General features: G+C 51.3%; 1 protein-coding gene across 1 annotated transcript in view; it reads right to left on the bottom strand.

Moving 5' to 3' along the window:
• The window catches only part of LOC100909093 (Down syndrome cell adhesion molecule-like protein 1 homolog), a 44153-nt gene that overhangs the window by 4278 nt on the left and 27537 nt on the right, over positions 1 to 12338 (bottom strand). Inside the window, exon 5 of the mRNA XM_029112403.1 lies at positions 1086 to 1154. Coding sequence (XP_028968236.1) covers positions 1086 to 1154 — 69 coding nt within the window. The remainder of the gene's footprint in view (positions 1 to 1085; positions 1155 to 12338) is intronic.

Below are 12338 nucleotides of genomic sequence, written 5' to 3'. Positions count from 1 at the left end.
AGAACCCCGTCGGGTATGAGAGTCTGCGCGATTTCACCTGAGCCTGGAAGGAGCGTCAAATTCTATAAGGGCACACCCAACTTGCGAAAAGTCCACGAGGAATTCTCTCGTCACCGCCCCGAGCCGATCGGTGACGAGTATCTATGCGTCGACAGCGTAGGGTGGGTGCAGCGTTATGCGGACGGGAAATTCGCAATGCTTCGCGATAAGTCACTGACGTGTACTCACCTCTGGTCATTTTGAGCTGAGGCTGGGGATGACCGAGTGGAGCGCAGTTGATTCGAAGCGCTCCTCCAGCCACTCCCTGGACCTTATTTTCATCGGATCTCCATTTAGGGGCGAACTTCAAAACAACTTGGACGGCCATGCGGTCGGAACCGTAGGCGTTTTTAGCGTTGCAAGTGTAGTTTCCAGAATGCTCTGCGCTCAACCTCTCGATTTGGAGCTGGTCTTGGAAGTCATCGAGATGCACCAGCTTCAGGTTAGCCAAGTCACCCAAGGATTTTCCGTCCTTCAGCCAAGTGAACGACATCGGTGGAGTCCCGAGATTGACCGAGCACACGAGCGAGAGCCGGCGACCTTCTGAGAGGTCTTCGGAAATTTTGAATGGCGAGATCTGTGGGGCGACTGAAAAAGCTTCACCTCAGACACAGAGTGACGCCAATCTCAAACATCATGGCTCAGAAAATCACACTTGCGGCCATACCCTGTGAGAGGACGGTCCTTATCACTACAGACGCGCCGAATATCCAATAGGAAACGCACATTTCGGATGAGTATCCGAGTCGAATTCAGCAATGGAAACAAATCGTGGCGTCAAGCCTATCCGACAACCTTGGGATAACGAGCCACGATGCAAGTGGCGCCGTCTTGCGGTCGGACTCGCAGTTGAGACCGAATTAACCTCCGACATAGGAATTTCGAGCTTCAAATCCCGCATAGTATCATCTTACATCCCGAAATCGCTACTCATGCAGAGTGGAACAGGAACCCTGAGAACCCTGGGATCCTGACTCAGTGAGAGTCGAGCAGAAGAATCAGAATCCGGGAACCGGCTCGGGATCAAGAATTCGGAGGAGATTTACCACTTAGATGAACAGAAATACTCCTCGTTATTTTCCCCAGAGCGTTTGATGCTTCACAAGCGTATTCTCCTCTATCGGACGGCGAGACATTAGCAATCCGGAGGATTCCGTCGTGGAAGAGACTCGCGGGGATCTCGATCCCACCTGGAAGGGAAGAAAGAGCTCTAGGAGCGTTCGGGACCATCGGCATTCATGCTGAGGAAATCGCGTCTCAGAGAGGATTCGCAAAGCACGATCGAGTCCGGCAACTCTCGCTGCCGGATATTGAGCTTCCTTCGAAACTCTCCGTCGAGGTTCAAGTTGCTCGAATCTACCCGGTCTTCTACTTAGGGGTGAAATCAGTTCGATTTAGTCATACTCACTTTTGAACATTTTCACGGTGGCTTGCGGGTGAGCCACGGCTCCACAATCGATATCCAGAGGCTCTCCGGCCACGCCAGAGACAATTGTGCTTTGCGATTTCCATTTCGGAGCGAATTTCAGCGAAACTTGAATCGACATCCGGTCGGATCCATAGGCGTTCTTCGCATTGCACGTATAATTGCCCATGTGGTTCGCACCGAGGCTTTCGATCTGCAGCTGATCTTGGAAATCGTCAAAGTGAACGACTCTGACATTCGACAGATTCCCGACCGGCCTACCATCCTTGAGCCAAGTGAAGGAAACGGGGGCCGTACCCGATGTCACGGAACAAAACAAGGACACCCGTCTGCCTTCCGATAGGTCCTCAAGCACCTTGAATGGCGATATCTGAGGTGGGGCTGCAAAAGCTTTCTGTGAGCAACCTCACTGCTGGCCAGCTAAGCCTCATCGGAAGACACGAATTACAATGGAGACATACCATTTGTCGCAGCCAACACGAAAACTTGGAAAAACACCAGACACTTGCACGGCGAACCAGACCCCATTCTCCGGTCCAGTCGTTCACACCGCCGTGCTATGCAACATGCCTCTACGGAGTTGTGAGCAGCGGGAGCGACGCTTGGTATCAAGGGCTACGGTACCAGTGGCGCCGCCTTGTGGTCGGACATTGCGACTGCCTCGCAGTGTCACAGCCGGGAAATGTCGAGGGAAGATTCGAATCCCCCATGGCGGAATGGCTCAGGCGAACGGATTTTCGGAACGGAAGGGAAAGACACCGGAAAGATACATTGGAAGGAACTACGGGTCGTCGATGTCGATAAGTGTCGCAGTTCATTGAGGGAGGATCAATGTGCTGGGATTTACCACTGAGCGTCACTATGACGGTTTTCGAGATCGTTGACAATGGATTGGAGGCTTCGCAGGAATATCTTCCTTTATCTGCCACTGATGCCTGTTTTATCACAAAAATTCCGTTTTCGTGATCAAGTGAGGCCGATCGAGAGGAGTCTGGAAGAAGGAATCAGAATCGGAACGTGATCTTCTGCGTTCTACCTGAGGGATGCGGCTGCGCGCCAACCCTCCCAATGTGCTGCTCTGAAGCCTCGGAGCCCGGCGTTCACACGAATTCTCTCATTATGTCGAGAGCGTGCGGTTTCATTAGATAAGAAATCTCGATCAGGATGAGAATTCGAAAACTTCTCGCACGAGGAATCCGCGAGCTCTGAGGGTGGATCATGAAGCTCACGCTAGCGGTAAGAACTCACCTCGGAAAATTTTCACTCCTGGGGCTGGGTGTCCCTCTGCCGAGCAATCCAGGAGGAGTTCCTGTCCGGCCACGCCGGACACGTTCCTAGGATCCGCTCGCCAGCGAGGAGCGAACCTCAACGACACCGGTATCAGGATACGATCTGTTCCGAACGCATTCTTCGCGTCGCAACTGTAGTTCCCCACGTGTTCGCTACCGAGATCGTCGATCTGGAGCTGGTCTTGAAAATCATCGATATGGACTAACTTCACCCGGGGCAGATTTCCGATCGAGTGTCCATCTTTCTGCCACACGAACGATATAGGAGGTACGCCCTTATTGACCAAGCAGATCAGCGAAAGCCGCTGCCCTTCGGCCAAATCTTCGAGACTCCTATGCTGAGCGATTTCAGGAGGGGCTGGAACGTCTCCGGATGAGCGAAAGCTTTGCGTGCATCGTTGCCGATAATGGGCCCCAGGATGGACGATTCACAATACGAACCATTGCAACAGCAGAATTTCACGAAACCGAGCAGTAAACACCAAACCCACATGACCGCGTCTCAGGAAGAGGACCGAGTGGTAAACTAGGATGGAAGCCATCACTTATGCCGTATAACCATGTTTCTCGAAGCACAGGTAGCGCTCCCTTGTGGTACAATTGGGCAGCGATTCCTGGGAGAAATTTTCGAATCGGACGCGGAACCCTCGCCCGCTTTGGGGAACACTCCGGGAACTCGACTTACAGAATCAAGTCCGCGGAGCGGGACACGTTCAACTCGCGTGAAAAAGACAATGTTGGAAAATCCGATTCAACTTCCAATCCGGACTGATCGCGATCTTAGGAAATGCAAGGGATTAATCGTTACCGCTAATAGCGAGAATCAGGCTTTTCGAAATCTTCCCGAAATCATTTTGTGCGACACATCGGTATTCCCCCCGATCGTTTGAGGACACGCTGTGGATTTTGAGGAGGCCGTCAACGGAAGCGTATCTCGCATCACCGAGAATCTCGCGATTATCTGTAATATCCAAGGATGCGCATTATTAGCGAGGGATGCTCTGCGAGACCCTGAGCCTGCAAAATGTTCCTGAACGCATCTTCACGGGAGAGAGTGTTTGTACCGCATCCGATGCCTTCTCTGGTATTCGATATACCGTATATATTCGGATGTGCGATCCGTGTCATATTTACGAGCAGTCTCAAAGAAACGGGCAGGTTCCGGATGAGGAAAAAAATATACGGGCAGTTTTCGATAAACGGGCAGGTTTCGGATGGTCGAAAAGCGGACGGCTATTCCCTTTGCTTACCCGGACTATTTTTGCTATTCTATTTTGAAGACGCTTGAGTTCTTGATTCTCACCTTTCGAAAAGCTCACTGAGGGTGCTGGATATCCCTTCGCTTCACAATCCAATGTAACACTTTGTCCTATCACTGCCACAACACTTTTCTGATTTTCTGTGCTCCACCGCGGTTTCAATTTCAGCAGGACCGGAACCGCGAGGTGATCGGACCCATACGAGTTTTTAGCTGTACAAGTGTAGTTTCCGACGTGCTCCGCGGCAAGGCTCTCAATCTGGAGCTGGTCCTGGAAGTCATCGATGTGCGAAATTTTGACCCCGACCAGAGGTCCGAGGGCATTGCCGTCCTTGAGCCAGGAGAACGAGATAGGTGGAGAACCCGAACTCACTGAGCACATGAGAGACAATCGCTTCCCTTCTTTCAGATCGCTCGGTGTTTTGAAAGGAGCAATCTCGGGCAGAGCTGGAACGACCACGGTTAGCTTTCACAGTCTGCTTTCGTAGTCATGTTTGGAGATGAATCGATAGAGATGAGACACTATCCACTCACCCAGAGTCGCAGAAACCTCATTGAGGAAAAAACACAAAGCCCCGGTGATCAATAGTTCCATGATCTTGCAGCGTTTGGAGTGACGCTCCTCGACGAAGGAATAGAAGGGCTACACTAATACGAAGTATGATCCAAGTGGCGCCGCCCCGCGGTACAACTGGGAAATCTCAGCGGGTCTAGTCTTTATTCGAAAAGTTGGCTCAATGCGCGCAGTACAGAACGTTTGCTCGCAAATCTCACAATCAGAATACTCATCGAAGTACGATCAATTTTACCTAGTCAACCATCGAAAGCGATTTTCGTGGAATCGCAGCATCGACCTTAGTGATTTTTATAACTCGCAATGATACAACCACGAGAGATCCGCAGACCTGCGCCGCCCGTGTGAGACACCATACCTCGGTCTCCATCATCCAACTAGAATAAATTCAGACTGAGAGCGATTACCTCAGGGAAGGCATCAAGAATATCTCAAGTTCGGTGCCTAGCTGGGGAGCTCCCTCGCGATCCGAATCCCCAACGATATAATCTAGATCTAGACCTAGAGGCTATTTCGCAGATCATCTGCGACGGACCTGAGTTCGAAAACCAGAATCATTCAGTTTCCTACATCGATCCTCGGAACCTTCTAGATTCAGCAAGCATTCAATTCATCCAAGCAGCAATATTGTGTGACTGATAATGGGATAGTTCGGAGCTGAGTTCAGATAGTCATTGTCATATTCATAAGTCACTTTCATACGGGCTCCCCCGCCAAGGCTCGCTCGGAGGAGTTCATCCCTCACCGGAGCGGAACTCACGAGAGGCTCTGTCATGCCGGCGAGCGAATCCGAACATATTGGAAAAGCCCCGCCACCTTCAAAAATGTCAAGGGTTTTAGGATTGTCTTCGCAATAGTTTCCATACCGCTCAAAGCGAGGTTCACGATCTTCGAGGTGACGCCTTCTGAATTCTCCGCCACGCACCGGTATTCGCCTTTATCCGACGCGGTCACTCTCCTTATGGATATCAGTCCGAAGTGCTGCTCGATTTCACCAGATAAAACGTTCTGTTTGTCTGAAATCCTTCAGATTACTTCATCTGAACTGTCTCACCCGTGTATTTTTTAAGGATCGCAACGCATGGTTTCTTCACACAACAAACCTTTCGCCACCGAAAATTTCGGTGAGGGATACCCAATGTACTGACAATCGATCTCGACTCTCTCGCCCTCGATCGCAGACGTCGAGGTTTCATTCGAAAGGAACCTGGGTTTGAATTTCAGAGCGACGGAGACGCTCATCTGATCAGTCCCGAAGGCGTTCTTTGCGGTGCAAGTATAGTTCCCGACATGCTCCACGGATAACGATTCGATTTGTAGGACCGTTTGGTAGTCATCTTGCAGCGAAATCCCAGTGCCGGGCAGCGAACCGATGGGATTGCTATCTTTCATCCAAATGAATGATATTGGCGGAGTTCCCACGGTTACAGAGCACATCAGAGAGAGACGCCGATTTTCGACCAGATCCGCCGGTATTCTGAACGGCGTGATCTCAGGAGCGACTGCAAGGCATAAATTTACCTTGGAACCTTGTCCCATCATCGGTAGGTCGATTTTGGAGAAAACCCAGGACCGAATCTGTTACCTTGAGCGATGGATCGATGGGAAACCACACACAACACCAACAAGGATATAGACGCCATACCCAAGGGTTAACTCCCGAGGAGGTTCCAAGCTAGATCCGTTTGCTCAATCTACCACTCTAAGCCTCGAGTTTGATACCGCTGGCGCCGTCTGGCGGGACCGGAAGGCAACTTTCCATTTGCGTGGAATTCGAAACTCCGGCGCAAGATTCTCGCTCACGATTCCCCACATGCGATCTATATGGAAAGTCGGGGAAATCGAATCGAATCAGAGATCCATAAAGGAACTTTCGGATGGCAACGCTGAGACTACGGCGCGGCACCGGCGTACATATCGAATACCGCTCGGACAACAATAAGAAACAAGGAGTATCATGGCTTGTTGAAATGATCGGGTCTTCTTCTGTTTGACCCGATACATCGGCTGAAATTACCGCTGATCATTACGGAGACGTTCTTGGATATCCGTCCAAGAGAATTTTCGGCTTCGCATCGATATTCGCCTTTGTCTAATATTGAGACATCGTCCACGGTAATGAGCCCGTTTTCGAGAGAAATGCGAGGATCTCTCGATTTCTCGGATTCCTGGAGGATCTCTCGATCACCTACAAACAATCGAGACGACATTGGATTCGATCGGGCCAAATTACTCCGGATTTCACTGGAATCATTCTTATCCCGGAGGACTCACTGTGGGAAACTCGTAGGAGCGGGCCAGGATGTCCCGTGAACGAGCAGTCGATCGTCAGTGTATCTCCAGGTGCCGCATGGAGCTGTTTCGGTTCGCTATCGAGCCACCGAGGTGCGAATCTCAGCAGGACCGGGATTGATATGTGATCCGCACCGTACATATTCTTAGCGTTGCAGGTGTAGTTCCCCACATGATCGGCGGAGAGCTTTTCAATTTGTAGGACGTCTTGGAAGTCGTCCATGTGCGCGATTTTCACACCGATCAAGCTCCCGATCGGTCTCCCATCTTTGTGCCACACGAACGAGATCGGAGGGCTGCCAGAGGTCACCGCACACATGACTGAAAGTCTGTTCCCTTCTGAGAGGTCCTTCGGCACTTTGAAAGGCACTATCGTTGGGCGGACTAGAAACCGATCGGATGATGCATTAGAATCCAGACAGGGACTCCAGACGGGCTGCACCCGAGGAAGGCCAGATGACGGAAATGTGCTCACCTTGCGCCTCACAGAAAACATTGTGCATGGACAGAAGGAATGAACACACTAAGTATAGGGCCATCTCCGATCACTGAATAGGCCTACGGGGCGCGGGACGCCATTGTGATCCTCCTATTCCTCCATCGTCACTGGAACCAGTGAGTCCCCCTGGCGGTACATTCGGGAAACTTTGAGGCTGTCGGTGATTCAAATTCCAAGTTCGGGACCAAGTGACTCGGTTCCAGTGTCCCGGATTTTACGACACGCGCAGCGTTCAGTCAACGAAGTTTCCAAGAGTATTCAGAGGAAAAAAGACCTCTGAGAAGTCTCATCCAAGAAGGGTCCATCTGCTTGCCTTCCTCTACGTCACGGAGAATGCAGAGCAGCTTGTTGGACGCCCCCAAGGAGAACATGGCCTTCCGAATTACGCGGAGGATCGGCCCGAGACTTCAAGCCCTGATGCGGTCTGGACACTCGCGAGCTCGCCACGCTTTCTCGAGAGGATGGACCGACGGGGCACAGGTAATGTTTCGTTTCAAAGTCTGATATTCTCCCGCTTATTGGCGTCTTCCGAGGATCAGGATCGATTTCGATCTCCTCGAGGCCTCCGCAATTCAGGGTTAGACCCGTGGAAATGTCAGCAGAATTAGCTCTACACTAGCATCGAGGCATCCGTTACGAACTCAGAGCTTCGAGCTATCAAGTACCAGTCAAAAGCAATGTTGTCGTTTTCGTAATACTCCCGAGGTTGTTCGCCGCTTCGCAGGTGTATTGACCAGCGTCATCATTTGAAATTCTTTTGACGACGAATCGCCCGTCATCTTCGACAGCAATGGCTTTGATTTCCGAATTGCCTGGAATTTTATGCCTGAATGACCATTTATCGCGCTTGGGTCTCGTTGATTGATATCCCCCCCGAAAACACATTTAGAGCGATCGAGGGAGTCTCCTGCGCATCATACCTTTGAAAAGTCTGACGGTGGGCTTGGGGTGACCCACAGCTCTGCAATCTATCGTGAAAGCGTCGCCAACGACCGCACTCGTCGAACTGGAGACTCCGACATCTATGAAGCGCGGTTTGAGTCTTAGCACAACTTCAACCGCCATATGATCCGATCCGAACATATTCTTCGCTAAGCACGTGTAATTTCCGATATGGGCCGCGCTCAGCTTTTCGATCTGGAGGTTGTCCTGATAATCGTCCACATGAACGAGCTTGATGTCTGGCAAGTTCGTGATTGCGGACCCATCTTTGAGCCAAGAGTACGATATGGGGGGCGTTCCGGAAGAGACCGAACAGACCAGTGTGAATCTCTTCCCTTCTTCAAGCTCGTTCAACACTTTGAATGGTGTGATCTCAGGCGGGGCTAGAAGCACAGTGAGGACTGTTGGAAAACGCGAATTCGCTTCCGAAAATTACACACAGGAATCCTTCATGAATGATTGCACGGAAGAAACGTCACCTTCTGCGCTGATCCGCCCAACAGTGAGAAACAGGATTGCCAGCGTGACACTCATCGCGTGAATATGAGGCAAGAAGTCGCCATTTTGTATGCTGGCGGCTTCTCGAAGCGCTTGCTCCGAAGAGGTACACGTGGTGCCCCCTAGCGGAACAGGACGCAAGTTTTCGATTTCGCGTCTCCATCCGGAAGCATAGCGAGCCGAGTATCATTGGTTGCCTGGCCGACTATGATTCAAGCGCATTAATTGCTGTTTGTGAAGACTCCTGCCGAATAAATGCCGTCCAACGAGATCCGCTGGATGACCCGGCTTCTCAAGAGCCTATAACTCAGAGAGCTTCTCTGACACGCAATGAAAAAGACCCTTCCGTAGCAATGGCTTCCCCGCGTGTTTCCCGAGTCTCCCGCGGTATTGAAAGTGATCATTGCCGATGGCAGGATTCACAGCGAATTGGCTACCGGAGAGGTCACGGCGTTCGACGCTGGGGAAGGATACCGCGGCAAGCCGACGAAAGTTAGGTGGTATTCGTCTCATCAGCACGCGCTCAAGTCAACAACCGATCATTAGACTGCCTAATGAGCTAGAGATTGTACAAAGGGAGCGATGCGCTGCGTCTGGGAGACAGGTCGCGATTCTGTCTCGTGCAATTGACCTCCTCATTCACCTATGAGATTCAATTGGAAGCTGCGGTGAATCGTTCCCAAAGAGTTCGAAGCCTCGCAAAAGTATCGTCCTTCATCTTCTGAATTGACATCACGGATTGTGACGAGGCCATTCTCGATCGAGACTCGAGCTCCGGCCTCCAGGGCCGCTTTTTCTGCAAAAGCGAGGCGATGTCATTCCGGGATCCGGTCGCCTTATGGACACTCGGAAGCTCATACACCTTACCTCGCCGAATTTGAATATTCGGACTCGGATGGCTCAGGGCTGCACAATCCAGGCTCATATTTCTCCCAGAAACCGCGGATATCGTGTCCGAGGCATTCGCGACCCATCTAGGCCCGAACCTCAGAACGACTCCTACCGACATCTGATCCGCTCCATAAGAGTTTTTCACACTGCACGTATAATTCCCGGCGTCTTCGGCTCTCAAACTCGGAATGAGAAGTTGTTCCTGATATTCATCCAAATGCACAATTTTCGCAGCACTTGTCGAGGACAACAACGTGTTTCCTTTCCTCCACGCGAACGATATCGGTAAGCTCCCCGTGAAAACAGCACAAGTCACTGCGAGGCGTTGCCCCATCTCCATCATGTCGGGTAGACGAGCTGGCGTTATTTGCGGGGCCCGACTCCCCGCCGCGAGCTCGGCAAGTTCTAGGATCAAAGCGACGCACGAAACCAATGACATAATGGATGCTGAAAATCGAGCCGAGATGCGACGAGTCCTCAGCCGCTTGGCCTAACGGAGGACTCTCAGTGCATGTGGCTCCCCCTAGAGGGACAAACCTCAAACTGAGTTGCTATTGTCATGGCGCAGGACTTGAAGGGAGTAGTCCACGTACGCCGAGCCGGTCCGTGTTCATTCCGACATCTGCGACGCAGTGGGTCAAGGATCCATCCCAATCGAACGATTGCGTTCGGTCTTGATAGAGATTAGATAATTTCAGCCGGCATCTCCTCTGAACGAAATCCTTGGCTAGCTCAGGAGGCTCTTGCGGCGCCATCGAGGGACTTCATGAGACCAAACTCTCATCTCTCCGCTTTCACTTGACCTCACGAAAATCTCACACGCTCTAATATCTCGCTTTTGTTATGAGCCTAAAGCGCTCCGATTTACCAGTGAGAGCCACCGTTATCGATCTACGAATCTCGCCGATGGAATTGGTCGCTTTGCACTGGATCACACCCTTGTCCTCGCTAGACAAACCGGTGATTCTCAAAACTCCATTGGCCAGCGAGTATCGTGCAGTCGCTGTGATCTGCTCGTCACCTGCAAAAAATCCCAATGTTTGAGAGACGGAGCTGGGTTGATGGACTCAGGGAGAGAGTTGTGGCATGTGCAATCACTTGATCACGAAACTTCATCTCGGGGAGCATTCAAAGACTCGTAGCGCCGCTAATCGGCTTTCTGAGGACCTCTGTTCGCTCTGTGTGGTTCTCACAGGGTCTTCAAGCTGTACTCACCTCGGAAAATTCGGACTTCTGCGGGAGGGTGTCCTTGGGCACTGCAATTCACAACAACGGTATTCCCAGCGACGCCGACCACCTCTTCGACGTTCGACTGGAGCCAAACGGGCTTCAGTTTTAAGAGCACCCCGACGGATATTTGGTCGGAGCCAAACGCATTCTTCACAGCACAAGTGTAATTCCCTACGTGCGCTGCAGATAATTTCATTATCTGCAGCGTCTCTTGATAATCGTCGTTGTGCACCACTTTCACGTCGTGGTTCTGGAGAATAGTCACACTATTTTTCCGCCACGAAAATGTCATAGGAAGAGTGCCCTTTCGCACGGCGCACATCACAGCGAGTCTCTGGCCTTCTTCCAAATCATCTGGGATCCGCACAGGAACTATTTGAGGGGCAACGGCCTCAGCCAGAGGCAAGAATGTCGGAATCAAGACCATAAGGACGTTCCACATGATGAATCTCTTCGAAAATCGGGTGCGAATGGGTATGTCTATGGCTCCTAGCAGGGACGCCACAAGCTTCCATACGAAGGTCCCCTGACACAGGTAGCTCCCCCTGGAGGGACTGATTCGGAACCGGAGACCAGGGTTCGTTCAAACTTTCGGCGGCACAGATTCGCGGAACGATGGGCTTTACCTGATTTCGTGAAAATAATCTCTGAGATAATTGCTCATGTGCTGCCGCGAGTTCGCGGACAGCGATGTCTCGTTCGGATGAAGGCCAAAGCCCTGATCGAGTCTCTCAGCATCGATGTCAAATCTGTGACGAGCATACTTCTCGAACAGAACAATCACTCCAGGGTAATCTGGGGGAATCTCGCACCTCCCGGGAGCATCTCTCCAGGGACCACGATGGGTCAGGAAACGAGGTCGAATACGAACTCGACCGTATCTCGGGAAAAAGTTTTCCATGGATTCGCGTGCTATGAGCATCGATAGAAGTCGTGTGAAGACATCAACCGGCTAATCGATTGATGTTCCGGATCTACCCGAGGGAGAGAAACCAAATCAGAAAATTTTCGGACTTCGTTATGGAAATTAGGTAGTGACCTCGAAGTGACATGTTTCCTAATCTAGTCCATAGATCGGTTGAGTATTAACCAGTCAGGGATATCGAAACCGTTTTCCGGATGACGCCAAGATTATTCGATGCCTCGCATGAGAATTCGCCTTTGTCACTCGCAGTGATGGAATCCAAGCGCAGCAAGCCATCATCGACCGATGCTCGACCCGAGTTCTTCACTTCGACGTCTCCTGCAAAAGCAGCCTGCCGATTCTAGAGGCGTGCCTCCGTTTTTTCGGAGAATGCTTTTGGTCCTCTATCCTCAGCGCGATGCTGGACAGAGACATATTGATAAGTTGGATACCTCACCTCGATATATTCTCACCACGGGCTTAGGATGGCCATCAG

Source organism: Galendromus occidentalis, unplaced genomic scaffold, assembly GCF_000255335.2.
Source record: "Galendromus occidentalis unplaced genomic scaffold, Mocc_1.1 scf7180000077497, whole genome shotgun sequence".
NCBI classification, from domain to species: Eukaryota; Metazoa; Arthropoda; class Arachnida; order Mesostigmata; family Phytoseiidae; genus Galendromus; species Galendromus occidentalis.
Note: the sequence above shows the minus strand (reverse complement) of the source record. Positions and strands in the feature narration are given on the sequence as shown.